At 42.9% G+C, this 26,624-nt stretch overlaps 2 protein-coding genes across 3 annotated transcripts in view; both read right to left on the bottom strand.

Moving 5' to 3' along the window:
* fabp3 (fatty acid binding protein 3, muscle and heart) overlaps nucleotides 1-3,586 on the bottom strand; it is a 68,219-nt gene extending 64,633 nt beyond the window's left edge. The window contains exon 1 of the mRNA XM_080006833.1: nucleotides 3,580-3,586. The gene's annotated coding sequence lies outside the window, so the exon portion shown is untranslated. The remainder of the gene's footprint in view (nucleotides 1-3,579) is intronic.
* pdcd6ip (programmed cell death 6 interacting protein) lies at nucleotides 32-23,030 on the bottom strand. 2 transcript variants are annotated; one of them, XM_080006813.1, is made up of 18 exons: nucleotides 22,725-23,030; nucleotides 15,481-15,535; nucleotides 15,329-15,398; nucleotides 14,897-15,024; nucleotides 13,139-13,292; nucleotides 12,530-12,630; nucleotides 10,986-11,117; nucleotides 7,000-7,222; nucleotides 4,969-5,092; nucleotides 4,374-4,551; nucleotides 3,781-3,892; nucleotides 3,371-3,540; nucleotides 2,991-3,239; nucleotides 2,257-2,391; nucleotides 2,060-2,154; nucleotides 1,697-1,817; nucleotides 1,362-1,561; nucleotides 32-1,125 (listed from the first exon to the last, which is right to left on the bottom strand). In XM_080006813.1, the coding sequence occupies exons 1-18, from the start codon at nucleotides 22,928-22,930 to the stop codon at nucleotides 945-947; spliced, it is 2,634 nt and encodes an 877-aa protein (XP_079862939.1). In that variant the 5' UTR covers nucleotides 22,931-23,030; the 3' UTR covers nucleotides 32-944. The 2 variants fall into 2 exon arrangements, with proteins under 2 accessions (XP_079862939.1, XP_079862940.1); XM_080006814.1 differs by having other exon boundaries at nucleotides 10,986-11,102.
* Nucleotides 23,031-26,624: the final 3,594 nt, after the last annotated feature.

The following is a 26,624-nucleotide window of genomic DNA, read 5'->3' as shown; positions in this document are numbered from 1 at the left end:
AGGTTCAGAGAGACATACAAGACACAGAAAATACCCAGAGGTTCCTTTTAATCACATTAGAACTGAGAAAAAAAAACAACCACAAAGAGCATGAGAGTGCAGTACAGAGTGTCTTAATCGTTAATCGCATACAGCTTATTTATATATATTTATATCTTAGCACAATTTCTCCCGCCTCCGCAGCCGTGTGCAGCCTCTGATTGTAAAACAGTAGGTACCTACATTCCCTGGGTGCGCGACAGAGATGAGAGAAGAGAAGAGAAGAGAAAGAGAGAAGGGACATCTCTCGACATCCGTCTACGTTAGAAAACCGACAGGCTGTTTGGTTTTTATAGGTTTATACATCAGCGACGCATCAGTATTACAAAAATAGGAATATAGTCGATATAGAAGCACTAGGGACCGCCGGGTGGAGGAGAGTGATGGTGTTGCAGTGACAGCCCACACTCAAATCACTCCATGCCAAAACACAGACATGCCTGAAGAAGCTCTCCAGAATCCCGAGCAGCTCCTCTAGTGCTGTACAGCAGTCCGTCCCATCCCAGATCAAAGATTCCGTTATGAGCCATAAGGAAGAAGGAAAACAATTACTGCTTAAATTAAATGATAAACAAAATCATAAGAAAAGGAGTGACGTAAGTAAACAACCAAACAAAATAAAATACAGCACAAGTGAGAGGAGGTAAGAGTTAGTGCGGGGGGGGGGGGGGGGGCAGGAAAGGAAGGAGAGGGAACGCAGTAGAAGAACACAGTCGGGAAGAGATGAGCGAGGGATCTAGACCCCTCCAAATAAAAATAAGTGCAGAAAGCGATAGAACACTCGCCGGGGTTAGTGAAGCTCCAGAGAGCGGGGAGGGGTGGAGTCTTTGTTATTGCTGCAGGGGTAAGAGTTTCCTGGTTGGCAGATAATTGGGGAGGTGGGGGCACAAAGAGTAAACGGAAAGTTATTGCTGGGGGTAGTAGGGTTGCTGTTGGGGGGGTTGCTGGGGGTATCCGGGGTAGGGCTGTCCGGCTGGGGGGGCTCCCGGGTAGCCCCCCTGTCCTGGGGCGGCCTGGTAGGGCATGTAGGGCATGTTGTACTGGCCGTAGCTGTACGGCATGTAGCCCACCGGCATCTGGTAGTACCTGTACGAGGGAGGGAGAGGGGTGGGGGGGGGTTTAGATGTTTCATTTCACAGTTGAATAGAAGACTCGTGAAGACACAGATCAATACAGAATCTGCCAGGGGGGTGAGATGCAAACAATCACATGTATTGTTTGCATCACAAGATCTGCTTATTAATAAACAATATGGATGTGTAACAGGCACCAGAGACAATATGTATATGATTCTATGAGATTATATGTGAAGCCCAACTCACCCTGGGTAGCCCTGGTAGGAGGGGTACGGGGGTCCCTGCGCCTGGGACGGCGGGGCCATGGGCGGGGGGTTACTGGCGGGCAGGGTGGTGGGCGGCAGATTGGTAGGGGGGGTGGGGGCAGCCTGTACGCTGAAGGCGGGGGGAGGGGGCCTGGCTGGAGGCTGGGGCTTCGGCTGGGGCTGCTGGGGCTGCTGGGGCTGCTGGGGATGGAGAAACCAGGGATGGAGTGGAGGAGTCGGGGGCAGAAAGAGAGAAAACATAAGAACAGTCAGTCAGTCCCCATCATCATGTGAAAGGCTGGTGGAATGAACAGCGAGGACGGACTGTACACTCACAAAGACGGTCCTGGGAGCGGGGGTCGGGTTGCTGCCTGTGGCTGAGGCCAGGTTGCTCTGGTAGGCGGGGACGTTGAAGGAAGGAGCGCTGGGCTCACGGGCAATGCTCTGCTGCAGCTCCCTGGAAACAACACGCACAGCACATCACCACAAGCTTTTATTCCGCTGTAGAACACACTCAACGTTTGGAAAGTACCACCAATGGAAAACACAAACTACTCACCTGCCTTATTGAGAAAAAATAAATAAATACATTTAAATGACAATCACCTATTTAAATTGGCATTACAGCACTACAGTTAGACAAACTGTAGTGCTTTTAGGATAACCAAGTTAATGTAGCCCTTTTGAATAGATTCGTACTTGAGCAGCTCATCCCGTTCGGTCTTGCGAGCGAAGACGATGTCGCTGCACTTGTTCTGGAACTTCAGCAGGAACTCTGTTAAGTTGTTGTAGAACTAACAAAACGTGAGAGAGGAGAACGAGATCAACACATTAGTTTTCTTTTCTAATATTATGCATACATATTTATATTTATGTGTGTTGTGTCGGCGTGGTACCTTGGTGCCTTCGTTCAGGTTGTTGGTGATCTCCACGTAGCTGTCGTGGGCCGATGCCAGCTTCTTCAGCACTTCCTCCCGGTCGTTGGCCTCCGAGTTGGACTGCTTCAGCCCGCTGAACTCCTGGTGGGCCGTCTGGAAGGAGACGCAGCGGTGAGATGCAGCTTTGTGCGGGCAGAGGAATTTGCCTGAATTGTTGAAGTTCACCGGTTTTTCTAAAATTCTAATCATATAGCCATAAACCTCCCTAAAAATCATCTCCTGGTCACGCTGAAAAGGATGTGACCACATGTTTGCCAAAGCCACTTGGTTGTGCCTTAATTTGTGTTTGTTATTTCCGCATGAAAAAGGAGGAAGTCCCATTGCTTTATCATGGTTTCTCACCAAAAAAGGGTAAATATTCAACTCTGATTTGACGCCGACCAGGAGCTTTAAGGTGCTAATTCTAAACAAGACAATCAAAGAGACCTCAAGATGAACCAACTATGGATCTTATTGTTTTTGCTGCTGATTTCTGTGTCTGGATTTAACCACAGTTTAAATCTAATTGGATCATTCATCTCTAAGTGTAAAAAAAGAGGTGTCGAGATTAGAAATTTCCCAGTAACATGAGAGCTCAGAAGGGAAAGCTCAGAGGGCGAGAGAACGACGCCCTTTGACCGCGGAGGGATCGCCGCTTCATGGGGCCATATATGCGAGTGTGGAAGTGCTTTGGTGTCTCAAAGTGTGTGTACCTGCACTTGTCCCAGCAGTTCCTCCTGCCGGCGCAGGCTGGCCTGCACCTTCTGGTTGTAGGCCCCGTAGGATTGGTCGAGCTGAGCGAGCGACAGCTGCTCCTCGTTGATGGCCCCGTCCTGCGCCAGCGCCATCAGGAAGCTGGAGGTCATGTCAAATGTCACAGCCTTGATCTCCCCCTCCAGCCCATCCCTCTCCTTCTTCACCTCTTCCAGCTGAGTCAGCAGCGAGCGCAGCACGTTCACGACCTGAAGGGGACAGACATGGCGCCGGAACATGGCTGCTTTAAGGATGTTTTACTCTACTTTACCGAAAACTGGCATGCCGTATCTAGAAAACAAAGTCAATAATAAGCGGCAGGGGATGTAAATACACACACCTCGCTGCCCTGCAGGGTCTTGGTTGGGTTGGCTGAGGGAATGGCAGCTATCAGCTCGTTCTCCGGTTTGCACAGCAGGGCGATCATGTCGCAGTGGGTGTTGTAGCGCTCCCTCACCACGCCGTCGGCCTGCGTCGCCATGTCCAACCTATTGCGGAAGTTAGAGCCCTCTGAGAGGGGGGTCGAGAAAGCAAGAAGGAGGGCAACCGCGAGAGCGAGAGAAAAAGAGAGGGAGGGAGGGGGGAGCAAGAGAGAGAGGGAGCGAGGGAGAGACTATTTAAGTTCACAATGTTTTTTTTCTCCTTCCCGTTTCTTTTTTCTCTCTGGTTTTGTAGTCCTGGTTTCATGCAACAACTCAGCAGACATACTGTATATGAGGTGTGTGTGTGTGTGTGTGTGTGTGTGTGTACCTGTGCGGAGGGGCTTGTACAGGTCTCCAGAGGGGGTTCTGTTCCAGCGCTGGTTGAACTTGGATCTCAGTTCATTGTCTGTCGCCTCCTCGTCGTCCAGCATCTTTAGAGACTAGAGACACAAACACACAGACACATTCAGAACACAAAGGCACAAACACACATATCTATAGAGAGTATCGGTATCTGTGTGTGTGTGTGTGTGTATGCACACACACACACACACACACACACACACACACACACACACACACACACACACACACACACACACACACACACATCTATATATTTACTGTATATGTCCTCTATCTTGAGGATCATGTTGTTGTATGATATTAGGGTTTTCAAGGACATTGTGGACTCATTTAATAGAATATAAATTCAGGCTCCAGCAATAAGATAAGAAGTTAAAGTGGTAATCCGTGAGATTATTCTGTTAAAAACAATACCATATTTTAAACTGTACTTTTATGAACTGGCACTTTATAGGAAACAGCTATTCAATCGATTTGCATTATGTATGTGCTCCTCTTTATTTATTATGTGAATTAAATGAATGTTTGTGTCATTGTGTGCGTGTGTGTACCGACCTCATCAAGGATCTCCCTGTTGCGGGTCATGAGCTCGGGCAGGTCTCTGATCAGCTGCTCAATGCTCTGCAGGCCTCCCTTCTGCACGACGGCCCGGGCCTTCTCTACGATGGATTGTGGGATTGAGTCTCCTGACAGGTCCTCCAGAGCGGCCGGCAGGTTCAGGGACGCCAACACCCTAGTGGAAGGTCATGGGTCAGAGTCAAAGGTTAGCCTCGGTCCACCGCTACCATGTCCAATAGTTACTGGTATTAATTTCACAACAAGTAGCAATGTCATTTACCCGACAATGTGGAAGAAAGCAACGCGTGCAAATGACAATAAGCAGAGCAATTATCACCTATTGTGTTTTAGCAAGTATAATATTGTATCCCAGAAAATAAATTATTCAAATTAGTCGAAAAATGTATGAACACGCTTGACATAACCTTTTGATAATCAGGTCTTTTCCAGATATTTCATATTTCAGGGAGTTTTGAGTGGATACACTAGAGATCACACAACAGTTTGATGTAACACACACACACACACACACACACACACACACACACACACACACACACACACACACACACACACACACACACACACCTACCCGTTGCACAAGTTGGTAGCCTCCCTCATGGTGCCCACCAGTCTGTTGACGGTCTCTGCTTTTCTGTGGTTGTGCACACTCATGGACTGCTGCACCGCCATGGGCACCATCTTCTCAAACAGGTCTGTGGACGCACAATAGAGACACCTTCACAGTAGGGATGCCACGGTGATGAATCTTTCCCACTGGTTAATAAACTCATGACACCAGCGTTACCAGTAACACTTGATATTTTCCGGGGGAGGGGGGGCGACGACTGTGCTGCGAATCTGCTGTGTGCAAGCAGCCACTTTCACTTTTGGAGCATTTGACTAGGTATTACTATTTTACAAGTTAGAATTTATTTCATTCGATGATCACATTTTATTCGTGGATGGCCGGGGTTAGGGTCCGATCCGATTAAGCATCTGTGGGATGTGCTGGAACATCAAGTCTGATCCATGGGGGCCCCACCTCGCAACTTACAGGACTTCTGGAGATCCGCTGCTAACGTCTTGGTGCCTGATACCACAGGACACCTTCAGAGGTCTTGTGGAGCCCGTCTTTCGACGGGTCAGACCTTCACCTGCTTGGCGCTGCCCCCTGTGGTGGCCTGCGCGAACGCTCCATGTAGATCACGCACATTTTCGTATTTTTTTTCCATTTTACTACTACATGTCCGTCAAAAATTCATCGGCAACGATCTCCTATGACTGCGATGCACTCATGGTTATTAAAAATTCCCTGAAAGAACACCTTTTGGACATTTTATCCACTGATCCAGAGTGGACGGCGGAGATTCTACGCACAATTATTAACAAAGACAATCACAAAAATGGGTTTGCTTTTCCATGGGAGCGTCACTTGAGGAAGCACCACGGTAAGCGAGGCGGCACTCAGACCAGAGTGAGGACGCAACCTTACTGTCCACCTATGCCCAGCATCCTTCTTGCGAATGTCCAGTCCCTGGAAAAAAAGATGGATGACCTTCGGGCGAGGATTACATTCCAATGGGCCACCATCTCGTTGCTTCCTGTTTACAAGCCTAGCATTGTACGTGACGAGGGATGTAAAGCGGTGGTCCGACTAATCAGAGGCTGCCCTTCAGGATGCTCTGAGTGACGTCGACTGGGACATGTTCCAATCAAGTTCCAGTGACGTCAGCCAGTTTATGGAAGTTGCTATGAGTTCCATAGCCACAGTAGCGGACAGCATCGTTCCCCCTGTGAACGTTCAGATATTTCCTAACCAGAAACCGTGGGTCGATAAATCCACCGGAGGCGCTCTGAATGCTCGCACGGCCGCTTACAATGAAGGTCTTGTGTCCGGAAATATGGACAATTACAAAACGGCGTCCTATAAACTGTGGAGGGCAGTGAAGGACACTAAACGGACATACAGAGACACAGACCAGACGGGCTAGACTTCACTGCCCACTCACATCAATGAGCATTGGGCGTCCATGACCCTGTCGCCAGTTCACCGGTTGTTCTTCATTGGAGCACTTTTGTTAGGTACTAACTACTGCATACCGGGAACACCCCACAAGACCTGCTGTTTTGGAGATGCTCTGACCCAGTCGTCTAGTCATCACAATTTGGCCCTTGTCAAAGTCACTCAGATCCTTACGCTTGCACATTTTTCCTGCTCCCAACACATCAACTTCAATAACTGACTGTTCACTTGCTGCCTAATATATCCCACCCCTTGACAGGTGCCATTGGAATGAGATGAGCAATGTTATTCACTTCAACTGTCAGTGGTTTTAATGTTGTGGCTGATTGGTGTAGCTATTACATAAAAATCTAGCCTGATAATCACCCTGAATGTATATTTCGTTTCACTTGGGCAATTGTAATTCTATGGAAAGGGGATTCTCTTTATTATATTTTTCAGGTTTTCAATCTAAAGGGGACCAAATATAATCAAATTCTGTCCTCGATGATAGCTGAAAATATCTAATCTAATGACCACAATCCAAGTGTCTAAAGGGTCTTACTGTTTGGGATTTAGGTTACTAATGCGTGCGTGCAGTGTTTCCATGTGACCTACCTGTGAACTTTTGACTGAGGGGGGGAGTGATGGCGGTGGCTTTGACCAGCGCTGCCTTGCCGATGTGCTCCAGGTCCTTCACCTCAGGCACGCGGTCGTGGTAGATGAAGTCGTTGTCCTTCTTGGCGGCGGTCAGCGCCCGGTTGATCTTGTCGCTCAGGTCCTTGACGCTGACGTACTCGTCATAGCGCGAAGCCACCGTCTTAACCAGCTCTGCCGCATGCTGTAGGGATTCAGAGGGAAAGGTTGTATTCTGCACAAGTTCCGGAAGATGTAGCAGGCTCAGTAATTTATGGCTGCGTTGCTGGTTTCACTTGAGAGCTCATTTTGTTCCATAGCTAAGCAACATGTCACACATCACTGAGGCCCAGAGGGGAACACACACACGCGCACGCACACGCACACGCACACGCACACGCACATTTACATAAACTTGTAAAGAACATGTATGCCATGGCAGTCTTGAGTTTCAAATAATTTCCAAAAACTCTTATTTGTCTGTGATGGAATGAGCACACACTCCATTGATGAATTTTGGTTCTTTTATGATTTATTATGGGTCTTTTGAAAATGTGACCAAATCTGTTGGGTCAAAAATATACATACAGCAATGCTAATATTTGGTAACATGTTCCTTGGCCATTTTCACCTCAATTGGGCGCTTTTGGTAGCCATCCACAAACTTCTGACAGGCTTCTGGTTGAATCTTTGACCACTGCCCCTGACAGAATTGGTGCAGTTCAACTAAATTTATTGGCTTTCTGACACAGACTTGTTTCTTCAGCACAGTCCATGTTCTTGATGGAGTTGAAGTCGGAACTTGGGAAGTCCATTCTAAAACATTAATATTAGCCTGATTTAGACATTCCTTACCACTTTTGATGTGTGTTCGGGGTCATTGTCCTGTTGGAACACCCAACTGCGTCCAAGACCCAACCTTCTGGCTGATGATTTTATGTTTTCATGAAGAATTTGGAGGTAATCCTCCTTCGTCATTATTCCATTTACTTTCTGTAAAGCAGGAGTTCCACTGGCAGCAAAGCCCAGAGAAAAATACTACCATCACCATGCCTGACGGTAGGTACGGCGTTCTTGGGATTAAAAGCCTCACCTTGTCTCCTCCGAACATATTTATGGTCATTGTGTCCAAATAGCTAAATTTTTGTTTCATCTGACCACAGAACTTCCCTCCAAAGGGCCTTTTCTTTGTCCATGTGATCAGCAGCAAACTTCTGGAGCAAGGGCTTCTTTCTTGCACAGCAGCCTGTCATCCCATGATGATGTAAAACACGCTTGCTTTTTGGTGGTTCTCGGTTGACTCTCGACCATCCTGACCAATTTTCTCTCAGCAGCAGGTAATAGCTTGCTTTTCCTTCCTGATCATGGCAGTGACACAACTATGCCATGCACTTTATACATCCAAACAATTCTTTGCAAAGTTGATCTTGGGACCTGTAGCTGCTTTGAAATGGCTCCAGTTATTCACACCGTAGCCATCTCGTAACAAGGCTCATCACATCATATGTGAGCTTTTACAGTTAACTATATATACAAATTCATCTCAAGGACCCCCACCAAAAACATGGACAAGCCAGGATGGGAGAAATGCAGAGGCCACATTTCACTGGCCACCACCCAAAAAGCATGTACACGTCTGCGTCTCAGTAAGTGAACTGCGTTTCCCCGTGTAATCTAACGGGAATATTTAACTCCACGGTTTAACATTTTTCTACAGTTTATAAATCAAACTCGGTTTTGAAAATACGTTGAGAAATTAAAAAAAACAAAAACCCACAAAGGAACACAAATCTGGAAGCCGCGAGATTTTTACATTTACATTACATCACGCAGACGCTTTTATCCAAAGCGACTTACAATTATTCAAACACCGCCGGACGCAGCCATCAGGAGCAATTAGGGGTTTAGTGTCTTGCTCAAGGACACTACAGCATGCTAGCAGGAGGAGCCTGGGAACGAACCAGCAACCTTTAGATTACTAGACGACCAGCTCTACCTCCTGAGCCACCATCCCCAAGAGATGGCAGATCTTGTTGTGGTGGGACACAAATGTGACCCACTGCCGCAAAACCCGCCATTTGTCGCATAAAATGTAATTAAAATTAAAATTTAATTTAAAATTAAAATCGCCAGGAGCAGCCAAATAAGTTTGTTTAAATGAGATTTTTCCAGATTTGTGTTACTTTTGAACTCCAAAATAATTCCACTTTTATAAAACATGTATATTCCTACTGTTAAATCAAAGCTTTTTTAAAAACAAAAGTAATTGTGTGTTGTTTATGCTGTTCACCGCTGTTCGTGATTGGTCCATTCAGCATTATGTTAAGTAGCCATGAGGCTTTGTTTGTCCGGCCACTCATTTGCATTCTGGGAGCTGGCCGAATGAACGAAGTGTGGGTAATACTTTGGAGGTTATTATCTCAGAATCACAGTTTGCCACACCCTTGTCATTAACAGGTCATAGCTTTAAAATATTTGCGTAACGGAACATTTTAACGAATACAGTAGATGTACAGAGTGTCAGGCATGTCAATTTGACTAGCACAGAATCAGATATATATAGGACACTGATCGGCCGGTGAAAACCGACCAATTCGGGTTAGAGGCTGATCGATCGGTGCGTTTCACATTTTATATGTTTACATTATGGTCACATTTTTGTGCTTTATTATAACTCTCCCACATCCCATTTTACCCCAAAAAAATGCAGCGTTACACCTTGGTGGATAATAAAGTACCGCTGTGCTCAGTGCGCTGCGCATCAGTACAGTACTGTTTTGTATTGATTGATTTCCGTCATTAAATTACAACACACACGCGCCAGAGCAAAAAATGTGGAACCCGGCTAAAACTATCTGAATCACATACTTTGGCGTAAGCTAGAAACATGGAGCAGATATTGATGAAAAACCGAACAGATATGACCCAAAATACTCAGTGTTTCTAGTTATGACATGTCACACGTGTGGTTTGAAATTGAATGTGATGAGATTTACAGTAAGACGCTTTATGATGTCATCATATTATTTACTATAAATGTACAGATTCCGATTGAGAGTGTCTAGTCAGACCGTGTCCATAGGGCGGCGTGGAATGGGTCCCTGGTGTAGTCTTTATAAATGACCAAACTATCGATTTACATGTATATTTATATAGATTCTTACCTGGTAGATGTCAGTAGATCTGTTCGATTGATATTTTAACTTTGTAGTCAACTTTACTTAGCCAGATGAATAAAAAAAAAAAAATTGAAATAATCCTTGAAATGTCGACTGAGCGTCCCTCGAAAACACCGTAATGTGCGACTCAATGAGATTTTCAAAATCCTAGATGGCGTCGGAAAAAGAAGCCGTGCAATGGTAATTAACCACAGAAATATCACTGAAAATCTAAGACAATAAAGAAGCCACTGTCCAAAAATCCAGTTGTCAAGGTCAGTCACAATATAAAAAAAAAAAAAAAAAAAAAAAAAAAAAAAAAAAAAAAAAACTGGGGGGGGCCCATACTGTGTTCAAGTAAACTCGGAAAACCGTGCCCCATTTCAGAGAACGCAGGAAACTGTAATAGGCACTCAACATGACTAAACTTACATATTGACAAGTTCTTTCATAATAACTGTAACACGTACCTTAAAGGAATAAACTGGACCCCATGTATTGCTGCCTGCTTGCCATTATATATTTATCATTGTTATTGTAATAACTAGCTTTGGCCACAAGGGGGCCTCTCCCGCCTGCTCTGAACAACTGTACTCCATGTATAATGGAATGACCAAAAGATAATTAACATTTTAAGACAGGATAAAATAAGATAACACTTTATTTATGTCCTGGTTTTGACTTGCTAAATAAATGATTTAATAAAATTTGTGATTGTACGATAATCCTTATGAGCTGAAAAGTGCAGCGACCACTCCAACATGAGCCATGTGAGATGGCAGTGGTGTGCACGGCATGTATGCCGTTTACCTGCAAGCGAGCGATCTCCTCCCCAAAATGTTTCTTCTGCTTGGCCAGGATGCTCTGGTGCAGCTCAGCGTTGGCCTGCATGATGCAGTGCTTGGCAGCCAGCACCGGCAGCACCTCCTGAAAATAAAAATACTGACCAGGGAGAGGCAACCACAAAGCAGCACACGCCAACACACACAGACATATAGATATATGTACACGGACGGACGGACGGACGGACACACACACACACACACACACACACACACACACACACACACACACACACACACACACACACACACACACACACACACACACACACACACACACACACACACACAATGAACAGACAAACACATTGGTGAGGTCAAACCACGGATGACGTCACGAAAGCCAATCGCAGACACGTACCAACAAGCGGTCGGGATTGTGCGCGCATGCAAGCGTGCGCACACACACACAGAGACACACACGGGCAAATAACCAAACAGCAGCACCAGCAGCACCAGGGATGCAGAAGGAGAGAAAGACAACGAGGGAGAGAACAGAAAAGGCCATGAGTGTTTAACCTTCCAGCGGCGTCTGCCCAACCCCTCAACTTCAGGCAGCCATGTCAGTGTCTGTGTTAGTGTTTTTAAAATCATTTGGACTTCAGGCAGGTAAAAAAAAAAAAATTTGCAAAGAGCTATCTGAATTCCCTCCACTACCTTCAGATGTTGCGTTGATTCTAGAAAAATTTAATTCTTGCAAAATTTAAATAGACCTTTGTTTATTTCTGAATTACTGCAGAGGGAGCCCGGGTGTACCCTAATTACCTTTTGCATGTTAACGTGGTTCGCCTCATCTCATTCCCTGCTCTTTTCCACAAGTGAACAGCTTCTGCAGATGGAGATTAAATGCTTCCAGGAAGTGTAGGCAGAGAAACCAGTCCCACACGCTGGTTAATCATTACATATCAAAGAACATGGAGTACAAGTGTATCTGGCGTGAAGCTTCCTGCTTATTCTTGCCAAGTGATTTTATCTTCTCTATCTTTTTCTTCCTTCAACTTATAATAATTTGTTCAAATAATAATAACTATAATACTACCACTACTACTACTACTACTACTACTACTACTACTACTATGGAGCGAAAGATCCAAGATCCAATCAAAATGTAGTTTCATAGTTGCAAATCAGTAGCAAAACCACCAGAATAAAGTAATTAAAAAGGGTAGAAATGAGGCCAATGAGGTCAAAGACAAAGAAAAGTGATTTGGACAGTGCCACACCTCAGCATCATTCTGGAATTTGGTTTCTCACAAAGACACACACACACACAAAATGTACACAAAACAAAAAAATAAATAATAATAAAAAAAAATAACCAAAACAAATAAAATCTCACACATGAGCACACACAACAGCCCCACTCCACTCTGTGTACACAGTGAGACGCACTAATGGAAGCTCTGACTGGATGGGTTTGTCAATACCGGAAAGCCAGGCACTTCCCTTTACACCAGGGAGTACTGGTACGGTAATGCGTGTGGGTGGTATGTGTGTGTGTACTACACTTACCTTTGGGAGGTTCTCCTTGTACTGGCACTGCTTAAAGGCGTCCCCGTAGAAATCTGCCGCCTGATTGGCCAGCTTTGCAATGATTGCATCTTTCATTTTATCTGTTGAGTAAAAAATAAACAACTTTATAAACAACGGGTGTATCTCAGGCATTTTAAAACAAAACCCTACCCATAACACATTAAAAGTTAATCAGATCCTGTTGGGTTTGACAACTGATTATCACAGCACAGTCATGTGCTTGTATTGCGTAAAGCGAAAAATTCTGGAAAACTCTTTAGTTCAGGACATTTTGTCATGAGTTTCCAGTCAAATCCTCTGCTGTGTTGTTGAAACTGTTTCAGTAGTGACAACAGTAGTGACAAAACACTGAAATAAATACTTAATATCTTTCAATATTATGCTTTCTAAAACTATGAGTTGACAGATGTTCTGGTACATTCTAATCAGGAGAGATCATTGAAGAAAAGACTATTCATTTACTTTACTCCCCAGACTTTTAAAAAGTATCGATTTCTGCAGCCACGTAGGTAGCGTCGCTTCTCACGTCTGTAATGCAGATTTTATAGACAATTTTTTCTACGTGTGTATGTGCTTTTTGTGTGGTACCTGCGGTGGCTTTGAGGAAGAAGACCTCCTGGGCCTGGGCCAGCATGATGAGGCTCAGCGTGCCCACCGTCTCGGGGGAGATGTCCATAGTGGGCTCCCGGTTGAGTGCGGACAGCACCGTGTCCTTGATGTGGCCAAACGCTCCGCTGGCCAGCTACAGAGAGAGGAAATAGTTAGAAAATAACCAACAGGGAGAGGAATGTGGCATGAAAATTGTCTGAGAGAAAAACAAAGGGATGGTAGTTGACAATTTATTGTCTTACATGTAACTGCGATTAACTATTTAACTGTCCTTTTTGTTCATTTTATGCAACTATCATTGTATAAGCTCATAATACTGTAATAATACCAAATGTCTACCGATTGTAGAGTAGATACAAAAATGTGGGGAGAAAGTTTGTTTGAATTGAGAATTAACATTCTTAAATAATGACGAATTCCCCTAAATTTGGAAGAAAACATGCTAGTGGAACGTAACGATTTCACAATACGGTCGTGGTCAGCTCAAAAAATTGCAATCAGGTGATAATTAAATAATTGACAGCTCTAACGGTAACAGAGAAATTTTGGGTTATAATCAGGGATATAGTTTAGATTTATTGCACTAATCATTACTGTATATTTCTAATGGCCGATCAACAAAGCATTTCAAAAAATCCTACATACCAGGACACAGAATGTGTGAATAGAATACTGTTGTTTCTTGGAAAATGTATGTGCGTTGCTAGAGCTGATTTCACACATCCTTGATTATCTGGATTTACCCTTTCACACATGTAGCAAAAAAACGGAGATTGTCCGTGTCAAACGCGTTTACACTACCTGGAAATAAGCTATTTGGTTTAAGACAAGGGGCAGAGCCTGGGTAGAGCGTGCAGGGGGCACGACGTGACACAATGACGCTGCAGAGTTTTACAGCACACCCAAGATGGCAGACGAGGCTACAGACTTATCAGTAGTTGGGCGATTTAGTGTTGATACTCGATACTTGATATGTATTTGGACGTATCCGCAATATAAATGAGTGGAAAGGAAAACAGAAAGGAGTACGCAGCAGCTATGCTCCTTGCAAGAAGGTAAATAACTGGCGCATGATAGAGACGTCATCAACACGCGACACGCCCACTCACTCGTTGTGAATTCTTGGATAATCAACTGCTCCATACACACATAGTACTGCTCAATCTGACATTACCCAGACATTGTACTAGGGTGCTGGCTGGGTAAAGTCCAGGTAATGTCCAGGTCAAATGATTTGGATATTTGCATTCACCATACAGCTCATTGGGGTAATGTCCGGATAATTTCAGAGTCGCAGTGCATGTCTGAAAGCAGCTTAGGTCGTGTACCTGGCAGAATATTAAGGTGCTAATAGGCCAGGTTTACCTGTTTGTGTAATTATAGGAAATGCAATGCATGGTATTATTTAATAGTTGAATCAGTGAGAATTCCACTCATTCAAACCACAAAAAATAGGACTTTGGATGGGGTTTGAACTGGTTGTTAATAGATAAGAGCCTCTCCACTATTACTTAAAAAATTTGGAGGTATCAGTCTTTCAAACAGGCCGTCCAGTCTGTGACGGGGTGGAAATAAAAAAGAGTGCAGGGATGGAGATGAATTTCGCTGATGTTTTTGAAATTCCTGTTTGTGGCAATAACCACTGCTAGGGTACAGTTAGTTGGTAATATTTTACAAAGCAAAATCTTATCTTTTAAAACTTAAACTATATCATGTCTAGTTAAGGGTCACGTCTACCTGGTAGAACTTGGCTGCGGCCTTCAGTCCTTCATCGCTGTCCAGATTTTGTTCTGATGCAATCTGACTGGCCAGAGCGGCTCCGTTAAACAACACGCAGGTCTTCTCATAACCCAGGCTCGCTAGAGCTGCAACACACACACACACACACACACACACACACACACACACACACACACACACACACACACACACACACACACACACACACACACACACACACACACACACACACACACACACATTAAGTACTTAGGCGTATCAAAAACCTCTAAAGTATGGACTGGAAAAGGAACAAGGCCTGAAACTAACACACCAGACATGACTACATACACTGAAAGAAACCAATAAACTAAAATACATGTAAGGAAAATACAGAGGGAGGAGAGAAAAGTATAAAGGAAAAAAAACAAAAAAGTGGGTGTCATCTACCGAGCTTGACCGAGCCGCCGAACAGAGATCCCTTGTCAAATGCATCTTTCCATGTGAAGGTTAAACAAAGCTGTGGAGACAAAGGGAAAATTTGTTCTCATGGGATTCCATTTCTCAGCTGTGACATGACCACCCAAGTCACAATGCTTTACCTGGTTTTCAGAAAAGGGAAACTTGGGTTCTACGGCACAGAGCTGATCATAGTACCTGTAGGGAAAGGAGAAATTAAAAAGGGTCATAACCAATATTGCCAAATATTCACAAAATAGTCACAAGTTTCATAATACTGAAACTGAATTTTAAAGATAAAGCGGGTCAAATAAATACACCGATTGGCCACAACATTAAAACCACATGCCTAATATTATGAGGTCCCCCTTGTGCCGCCAAAAACCGCCCATGATCCTGTTGCCAGTTCATCGATTGTCTTTCCTTGGACCACTTTTGGTAGGTACTAACCACTGAATACCAGGAACACCCCACAAGACCTGCTGTTTTGGAGATGCTCTGACCCAGTCGTCAAGTCATCACAATTTGGCCCTTGTCAAAGTCACTCAGGTCAGGGAATCCCCAACTTCCTACTCATCATATCTTGTCTAAGAACAGAAACTCACACACATAAGACTTTCTTTGTGAAGGATTTATTTTAACACACAGACGCACTCAGAGGAAAACCGAGATGAGGTGTGGCTCTTGGTGAACCAATGGAAGAAGAATGATGCCGCAAACAATGGTGGCCACAGTGACACAATGACTGTTTGGTCTGCTTGCGGGTGAAAGGGATAGGGGCCCGTCGCCATAGCTACCTGGCACATGGCTAGCAGAGGGGCATGAGAAGCAAGCCAAGGATCTACAATGCTAACATTCAGTCAGGACAGTCCACCCTGAGTTGCACAACTCTGCAAGCTTCCAGTGAGCTTTCACTGTGATGTAATTTGTGGCATCCACTAACCTGCACCTTAAAGGTTTGCTGAGGAGAATTGAATATGCCGCTCTTCATTCCATACATATACTAGACATACTTTATGCAGTAGGCGGCCTTTACTTTAATCTTGGCACTTACCAGACAATTACACACAGCACTGCGGCTAGAAAGCAGCTAATGGATGCATGAAACTACCTCTCACTTATCACATAGTTGGCCATTCATGTAATCCAGGCAAGCCTTTTGCAAAGTCTCAGGCATGAGTCATGAGGATCAAAAAAGAAAAACGCACAAGGGAGCAAAGTCTATGCCTTACACTTCCACCATCCTTTGACAGCCGTTGGTCACACAGCCTTATTAGACAGGTTTCTTATGGAAACCATAAGAAACCAGCCCCCTCTCCCCCTCACACCCACTGCCGCTAATAGCACCATGAATGGCGCATCGATTTGCACCAGCTATCTGTGACATCTTAGCGTCCGATTCACAAGATATTGTGCTAATGATATGCCAGTGCAAACACACCCATTAAGTTTTGCTGCTGAGTGCAATTTGCCCATGTTTTGCGTCTAATTGCAATGATCCATGTAGCAAAGTAAATAAGGGCAGTTGGACCAACAAAAATTAAAGAAATTAAAGTGCCTCGATCCGCTCATTTATGCTTATTGATCCGCTGCGCGATCAATAAGCATACCTTAGATCAATAAGCATACCTGTCAACATTTGGATTTTAAAATAATGGAAATGGTCCAGCAATGGGGATTTTGCGATTAGACGCAATCAGACATGTGAGTACCCTGTCGGGGGTCTCCCTGTGCATAATGCTCCCCCCAGCCGGGGCGGCAGACATTTCCATTATTTTAAAATCCACCTTTATTTTTGTCAATTATAAAATTTTTTGGTGCAATTACCACCAGGTCTCTACAGATGGTAACAGCGTCACTCTAACTACGTGTGTCTATAGGTGCCGGTGTTTGTGAATTGGACACTTTGTGCAAAGAGGCTAATTTGCATAGAAAAGGGCCAATTTTCCACAATATGTATGCATAATACCTAATTGAAACACACGTAAATAGCACTGGCGCACAGAGACACGATTTGCATGGCAGTGCAGTTGGCGGTGCGTTTCAACATTTGCAGATGCTTTGTGAATTAGATGCTTATGCACGTGTTATCTGTGTTGGTTTAGCGGCTGCAAATGCAGCAAAATCCTTTTGTTTATTCTCTCCTGAGTGTGCACTTTATTAGGTTAACCTGTACATTCCAATGTAATACATACATTTTGCTTTATGTTGCCTGTAATGTTCAGGTTTTTTTTTTTACGCTGAACATGAGTTAATTCAATGATAATTAAATTCAATGAACTTCAAATATTCTGTCCCCCTTATGAATGTCAACAGGGAGGACAAAAAAATAGGGACACCTCTCGATATAATGTAGTTCAGCACCACATCACACTTAACTATGACCTCAGTCATGAACAAATAATTGAATTTACACATTTCCGACTATGTCGACAAAAACTGAACATTATAAACTTCTTATTCTATCTTATCTTATCTTATTCTATAAGTATTCCACTTACTGTATTACGTTTTAGGAGTCAGTCTATTAGAAAGGAATTTTCTACTTTTTATTTTATTTTATTTTTGTACTTTTTCCTAGGACTTATTGTGTGCTATCACCGGGTGCGTTGCATTACATTTCACTGCATATATGTATGGAAGTATGTATATGTATGTGACAAATAAAAATCTTGAATCTTGAATCTTGAACTTCATAAAAGTAGAATTCATGGCAGAGCTGGTGTATTGGATTACATTCGGATTGTACAAGATTCAAGATTTTTATTTGTCACATACATATACATACTTTCATACATATATACAGTGAAATTTAATAAAATGCAGTGAAATGTAATAGAGTGTACCTGATAAAGTGCACACTTAGTGTATATATACTGTATGGTTTAGCAGACTACATGATAGATATGTAGTCCAAACTCACAGATTCCTCAATCTATGAATGTGAGATTAGTAGTCTCCAAGTGACTATGTGTGCTGATGGAAAATACTATCAAAGTCCCTAAAACAAAGTTGTCCACGTGGGATTTATTTTACGTGGATGACATTTGTGTCCCTCCGCGGCTAAACCCGCTATCTTGCACATTTCATTCAATAAGTTGAAAAAACTTTTCGAGAAGGAAAATTAGATTTTTCCAGATTCGTGTTCCTTTGTGTTTTGTTTTTTTTCATTTTTTATCTCTCAATGTATTTTCAAAACAGAGTTTGATTTATCAACAGTAGATAAATGTTAAACCATGGAGTTAAATATTCCCGTTAGATTACATGGGGAAACACTGTTCACCTACCGAGACGCTGAACAGCGCTGAACAACAGAGATCAATCATTTCCTTTAAAGTTTCCATCCAGATGAAGATCATCCTCCATATTCCATGTGATGTGAAGTCAACATGTGAAACCGTATTGATAAAGTTCGACCTTTAAATCTTACTACTTTAACACACCCTGGATCCATTGTTGTGAAGTGGCGCAACCACGGAAGAAGAAATAAGCTGACGTCACTTCCATAAACAGATGGTTAAAGCGCAGCACGAGGAATCTTTGTTCTCACTTGTCCGTCAAAACTTTCATCTCCATGTTGTTATGGATTACGAGAAGCCGTTAGCAGAAGCTCAGAACCATATCTCGGACCTTAATCTGACCAGTGCGATAGATCCAAGTCAGTGTAAGCAGCTCGTTCTGCACTACATCTTCCGTGATGACAGTCAGTTCTCTAACAGCGACGCGGTGAACGACAGCGCTGCTGAATCTGATATTATCCCAGACTTGGAGAGCATTTCAAACAGCGGATTTCAACCTGAATATGACGATGCTACGGACTCTTTTCAAGAACCACCGGAGGAGACCAACGATACGCCCGTTGTTGTTACACAGAAGAAGTTGATGATGTGATTAAGTCCGTTGAGGTTGGTGATGCAGATTATGAACAAGTAGTAATGCACAAGATTCAAGTTTACCTGCAAATGTGGCCGGGGTGAAAAGAAAATGGCAGGCTTGACCAGGAGTAATGCAAAGAAACTGGATCCTGATTTTATGTATAGATCACACTACATCAAAGCAGCCTTACCAAAGCTGAAAACAGACATGTTTTTCACAGGATAGCAATTCTGCAATGGGCCACGCAGTGAAATGGCTTCAGACAACAAGAACATGCAAAACAAAACAAAGAGGCAGTGGACCCAGTACTCAGTGGATGGTGTACAAATCTGCAGAGTTTTGTCTCTCTTCATTCAAGGGTAATTATCATTTTATCACAACGGTGCCACCTTGGTATAGACCGTAAGCCTACATCTCTAGCTAACATATTGATGTGCATAATATGCTTGCTGCTAAACTTCACTGGAAAGCTGTTGCCATCCTGTGTAACAAAGGATTGTGTGTGGCATCTACAGGAAAGCACGGATCCCTACAGGTAGGTTGAGTTGTAGACAAACAGACAGACATCAACCTTCTCACACAGAGATATGTTTTAATGTAATGTCTATTTTTTTCTATCCTTTAGAGCAGAGGACAGTGCAGCTTTCGTCATTTAGAGACATCTGGTCAAAAATGCTGCCACACATCACAAGCTGCAAACCCATGTACGATCTATGTTGGCAATGTCAGAAAAACAACTACCAGGTATGGATTTTGTTTTCTATCTAAGACTGCATTTTTGTTTTCTCCCATCAATGCTGTTTTTCCTCTGCAGGGAATGAAAGTGTTGGCTTTTTTTACATCTTATAATAGTAACTTTTACAGTTTTTTTCAAGGTCTGCCAATCTGCCAAAGGCTGTGAAATGTGCCAAGTTGAGGAAGCACGAGCAACATCTGCAGCTTGTGCACTCTGAGAGAGAGGTGTACAACTCCATGATCAAGGACTCCAAGTACACCTGTGAGCGCCTCAACTTCTCTTTGGGTGGTCGTGTTCAACCTGCGAGGAACCACATCAAGATGCATTATAGTTTTGACGCTCAACTGGTTAGTAAATGGTCTAAAGAAGTGATGTCAACTTTGGTTATTCATCGTGGAGAGAGTTACATGAAAGGGGCTGACAAAAGGCTACAGCAGAAATTAAATATGGGTTGGTCAACTATTAACATTTCTAGGCGAAAGGCAGTCAATTGTGCTAAGTACCCCACATGCCCACTACATTCCAAAACCTGACCTGCTTTTGCACTTTTTCTGTTGCACGCTTTTTTTCTTAAGGCCTTTATTTTTCTTTTCAGGTTCATTATCTATAAGATCCCCCAATGTACTTCTCCTCGATAGTGTGGCCTATTTGGTGTCTGCTGTGAGGGAATACCACAGCAAGTCAACTACTTGGTGGACGAAGGTATGCCATCCAGCAAAGCCTGATGATAAGTTACCTGCACCACTTATTCCAAGACCTCTACCTAGACCTTCACTGTGACAACTGTAGTGGACAGGACAAAAACTCATGCTGTGGTACTGTGCTTGGCGAACAATGCATAAGCTGCACCATCGCACGGATCTACACTTCCTGATAGCAGGTCACACCAAGTTTTCACCGGACTGGTGTTTTGGACTTATCAAGCAGCATTTCAGAAGGCGAGTGTGAACACTTGTCCAAAACAGCACGGTAAACACAATGGACGTCCCTCAGCTAGTGGGGAAAGAGGATGGCACAGTGCTGGTGCAAAGCTTCAACTGGCAAGAACACCTGAGCCCATACTTCAGACCATTGCCACAGATCAATAAGTACCAGCACTTTTGGTGGGTAGTGCATCACTGTCCTGTGCATAAACTGCAAGTAATGATTCTACAAAGATTAAATTTATGTTATAGTGAAACAAATAAATATATAAATACAATTTTTGGATTTAGATTCTATTTCAGGTCTTCCAGCTTTGATGCCAAGGATCCGGGTGTTCCACCTAGGTGTCTTCTGGAAGCGAGGAGACCAGACTCCAACTCCTCTGTGACGTCCATGCCCTGCCCTAATACCGCCACCCGGATTGGACAGAGCCAGACAGAGCCATCTCTTCCACAAGATCAGAGAGTTCTGTGATGACGGTGCCCAGGACATCACCTGCCCAGCACCACCAGTCGGTAGAGGCAGCCCCAAACAGGCTCTCCGCGTGTAGCTGGGCGTAGGTTTGTGGTTAGCCCACATAATAACTCCAAGAGCTTTGAAGATATTTGGCATACGCACGTTTATATATTAAATGACACACCTAGGTTGATATACAGAGACTCATATTATTGATAGACTGTACATTTTGTTGTGTTGTCTGCACTTTTAAACTCCTAAGCAATTCCACTTTTATAAAACATGTTTATTCCTCCTGTTAAATAAAAGCCTTTTTAAAAACAAAAGATGTTGTGCGTTAATGACGCTGTTCAACATTCTCTTAAAACACAAGAACAATGCAGAGACTGCCCCCATTCACCATGGCGTCAAGTTCCCATTCAGCAGGGTGTCAAGTGGCAATGTGACAAGTAGCCATGGGGCTTTGTTGGTCCTCCAAAACATTTGCATTCTGGGAGCTGGCTGAATGAAGCCAAGTGTGGGGGAAAACTTTGAGGGCGATTATCTCAGAAACAGTTTTCCACACCCTTGTCATTAACAAGCGTAAGCGTCATAGCTTTAGAAATATTTGCTTGATTTGCACAAGTGACACCTTGTGTTGAAGCTCTGATTCTTCACTTTCACCGTGGAAAAAAAAGAAGTCAAAAGCCACCAAATGTATCTTAGGTCTGCCACATTTGGCTTAAAAGTGGAACTGAAGGTTAATTACATCGGTGCCTGGCCACGTAGCCTGAGATTGTACACGCAATCTTCCTGTATGTAAACACACCACACTAGTGTTTAAGAACCACTACTTTAGGTGACAATCCATTTGTATATGTCTCGGTTTTAGGCCAAAAGGATATTTAGATGACTGTCCAATGGGGTTATTTGTTAATCTGTTCAGATGAATGGTTCCAAGCTCATTCATTTATAAAATGTCACACATCGCCATGGTTACATGAGATGTATTATTGTTGTACATTTTAAACAATGAGGACACTTTGAAAAGAGGGAACAATGTAATGAGATCTTTTTGGACAACAATTTGTACTGCATTTCTTTTCCACGGCACATTAACAAGTGGTCAAAGATGAACAAGTGATCTATTGAAAATGTGTCTCGAAGTATATTTGAGAATCTACTCAAATATTAAATTAACAGTTGACTGTTAATTTAGTGTGAAAAATGTATTTACAAAATCTCTAAACAACAATAAACCCCTCTCACATGAGCCTCAATAAGTTAGTGCTAGCTAGCACATCTGGGGGTGCAGCAGTGACTTGCTAATTTAACTTGTTAAAGGATTACTAGGTTATGTTGAAAACAAACAAAGGTGTTTTGTTAAGTTGGACGACATTAAAAAGGGCCCCAGACCTGAGCAAGATCTCCAGGGAGCCCTCGTGTTTGTCCAGCGGCCTCCCCAGGGCGCTCCTCCGCAGCTTGTTCAGCTCTTCCACGGCGCGGATCCGCTCCCCCTGCTCCTCGCCAGCCGGATAGGTCGCCGTGACGAACTTCGACAGCGGCTTCACCAAATCCACCTCGGAGGACTTCTTTAACGGGACTGAAATAAACGTCGCCATTTCGTCCCGCAGGGGGGAAAAAAAAGAAAATAGAGAAACGGGAAAACCGGAGGCTCGAGGCTCGAGGTGGATCGGACAAAAACAACAGCGCGGCCGCACTTCCGGGATTTGGCTGGGGATACGTCACATGACGTCATGGAGCGAGCCGAGGAGCGCACTGCGCAGACTCAGTAGTGTTCGCTGTATCGAAGCTGCGTTCCTTCGACACTCGGAAATATGTAATTCCGCGTCGGTAGTTCCCCCACTTCCAAGCTAAACGTGCTTCTGTTACGGATAAGAATTGGACCCCCTTCGTAAATGTGAATTTGTTTTGTAACATACACAATGACTATTACGAAAACATGAAAACTACAGAGTAGTTTTGATCGGATTACATCGGTGTTTAAAAAAACAACAAACATTTAAAAGGGCGATTTGTTTACCGTTAACGATGTGTGACGTCATGTTCCTGTGACGTCATCTCAGCACACTCGGACCCCAGCGACCTGCTCCGAAATTCCGACGTGGCATTCCGTCCATATGGCCGTCCCTTTGCACTGTCTGAGAATGCGATCAGTTTTTTCCCTGAGTTCCGATAACAAAAGCATGCAGCATCATTCAGGTATGACAGCTACGGTCACTGGCCATAATCAGTAAAATGATTTACATTTGTAAATGTATTCTATTCATCATTAAGTTAAATTCAATTTTATTATATTTATTTGTTTACGGTACAGTAGTTCTTTTATATGTATATTTCAAGTTCAAGTTCAAGAGATTATTTGTCACATACATATATGCAGTCAAATGTCATGACACCCAATGATTACGCACAATAAGCTCCATAAACTATAAAAATACTGAAAAATACTATATATATGTATATATGTGTGTATGTATGTGTGTATGTGTGTATGTATGTGTGTGTGTATGTATGTATATATATGGATATATATATATGTATATAGTAATTGATTCAAAAACAATGTGCTTTTGTAAATGATGTGTTTTGTCGTGTATGTCATTGCTGCTGCTTTACTGGAATTTCCGTTTGGGGATTGATAAAGTATCTTTATCTTATCTATCTTAAATCAGTGGTGGTAAATAAAGTATTTAACTACTTTGCCTTCACTGTATTTAAAACATAAATAGTAAAATCCATTTTCTGATAGTGCAGAGCCTATAATAATATATAAAGGGCTTTTCTGCAGATGAGTGTTCATGCATTTCTTGATTACAACTTACAATTAAACAGTATAGGTGGTGTACAAGGATATGGACGTGGCAATCATGAGCAGTCTTAAATCAGCAGTTTGAGATCCAGTCCAGGATTTTGATCATATATATATATTTTCATAAAGTAATGTAACTGTATAAAAAGTGTAGTACAGTAGAAGATATAATTTTGCTTTCTTTGTTTGCATAGGCGTGGAATTGTTGGTTTCATTTCTGTCTAGATTTGTAAACAACCAGTTCAATCCAAAATAGTTATTATAATTAAATGAACACAAACAAAATGTATGAAATCATTTATTTCCAGCACAGGTGGTTGTGTACATTTCCAGCATACATTACTGTGCACATGAGAAGCATCATCATCAACTTGAGGCTGTACATTAACAGTGATCACCGCTCTTTCTCACCCGCACATGCACGGGGACAGAGGACTGGCTCTGAGTATCAAAACTGCCCACCCTCCCCCCAAACCCCAAGTAGACATTTATTTGGTAGCACACGCACTCCCACTAGGTATTCTATTATCCAGTCAGTGATTTTGAAACTCATCCCTGCACAAAACCCGAAGAGCCACAGTCCTGCCTCTGGCAAGTGGTGACACAGGAACACAGACAATTAATAGGACATGATTCTCCTTTTTGGTTCTCTCTCTCACAGGCCGATGGAGGAAAAGTGTAAAGGTTGTAGGGCTACTGACGACATATTGTGTTCTGTGTTGTGTTTTTTCAGTGCAGACTTAGTTTTCAGCTTGTGGAAAGAGATGGAGGAGCTACACTATATTCAATAACCAAAGTCGCGCATTCCTCTTGTCCCAATCTTCCCCCGACACATTTTACTATATCGCAAACTTAACATGGTTTCATCATGCTGACAGGAAAAACTTAATAGGACTCCAAAACAAGTCAAGTAAGTCTCCTTTACAAGGACTCCGAGAACGCAAAATGGACACGGACACACGGACACACACACACGGACACACACACACGGACACACACACACACACACACACACACACACACACACACACACACACACACACACACACTATGGGGGAACAAACAGAACAGCACCGTGCAACACTTGTCTTTTTTTCATTTAAAGGGTGACTCACGAGGCCGCCTGCTCCTGTCCTCCGACATAGACAATTCTATATAGGTGTAGGGTATGACACTGCAACCTTTTTGATTTTCTACTGTACACAATGTGGTTGTAACAAATTGACTTGCTGAACATCCTAAAATTATGGGTTCATTACACTGTACATGCAATACAAAAGCAACTCCGCAAGAAAAGGGTTTTGATTTAGCTTTGAATGCATCCAACTTCCCCTCAATGTGTTTTGAACCATCGAGGCTTTATCGTTGACTATCCTATCCCTGCTATCTATCCAAAACCCGTTTGGTCCATTTCATAGTAGGCTTTGTATAATTGTTTCTCTGCAGCCCAAGTGGTGGCTGCTTTCCACTATTCAGTCTAGCATTTAACAGACAGGAAAATCCCCAAACATTGTGGCCTCAGTCCCAGAAGAAAAAAAAAAAAAAGAAAGTGCTTATTAGTATTTCTAGTTCAGCACTGCAAACAGACTTAAAAGGTGAGTGTGCTGTGTGTGTATGAGGATGCTGAACCCAACTCAAAGCCAGTATGGCACCAGGAAGTCATTTCACATGACACCACTTGGAAGAACTCCATTAAGAAATCTTCCACTAAAAACACTAAAAGCATAGCAAAATACAACAGATGACATTTTAAGAGATTTGCGCGGGTGGGACAATGCCATGTCAAAAAATGGCAGTAGACAGATATGGCTGGAGTTCTCCTGACATACAAAACCAAAGAACATGACCTTTTCTCACATGGTGACAGATCAGCCCATTCACCAACTTCAATGGGAATAAAACTACACATTGAAGAATGTCAATCACAACATTCAAAACAGGAAACCCATTCTTTGTATTCATGTATTTGAATATGTGGACATTCGTTTTGGAAACTAAGCGGATTTTAGCTTGATAAATTCATTAAGCGGCTTGGTTTAAACTACAACTCCAGAGTGGGACCACAACTCGAAGTAAATATTCTGAGGTTCTGTACTATTAAAAGTCAATAAAGTGAAAATGAAATACTGGCCTAGTAGTGGATTCATCAAAGTTTTGTGACTCAAGAGACCGGTATGAACTTAAACCTAAACTTGAAGGAATTAGGGCTGGGCAATATATTAACATAATATCAGTATCGTGATAGGAGACTAGATATTGTCTTGGTTTTTGGTTATTGCAAGAGTGATATCATTAAATGTCATCTTTAAGGCTGCATCACATTAAAGTAATGCAATTTTGACTGTTCTACCTGCTTGGTCATAATATCCACATTTCTAATGATTCATTCTAAAATATTTGTTGTGTGTAAATGTTTCATGAAAGCACCAATAGTAATCCCCAAAATATCAATACCGGGATTTGTCCAAAATTATTGTGATATT

The sequence above is a fragment of the Zeus faber genome (assembly GCF_960531495.2).
Source record: "Zeus faber genome assembly, chromosome: 1".
NCBI lineage: Eukaryota > Metazoa > Chordata > Actinopteri > Zeiformes > Zeidae > Zeus > Zeus faber.
The sequence above is the reverse complement of the archived record's forward strand: the minus strand, read 5'-3'. Positions and strand labels throughout refer to the sequence as shown.

Coding starts and splice junctions, on each gene's coding strand:
- pdcd6ip (XM_080006813.1), bottom strand. CDS start 22,930: ATGGCGACGTTTATTTCAGTCCCGTTAAAGAAGTCCTCCGAGGTGGAT. Junction 5,093..6,999: donor CCTCAGTCAAAAGTTCACAG/GTAGGTCACATG, acceptor GTGCGTCCACAG/ACCTGTTTGAGAAGATGGTG. Junction 1,562..1,696: donor CCGCTCCCAGGACCGTCTTT/GTGAGTGTACAG, acceptor CTCCATCCCCAG/CAGCCCCAGCAGCCCCAGCA.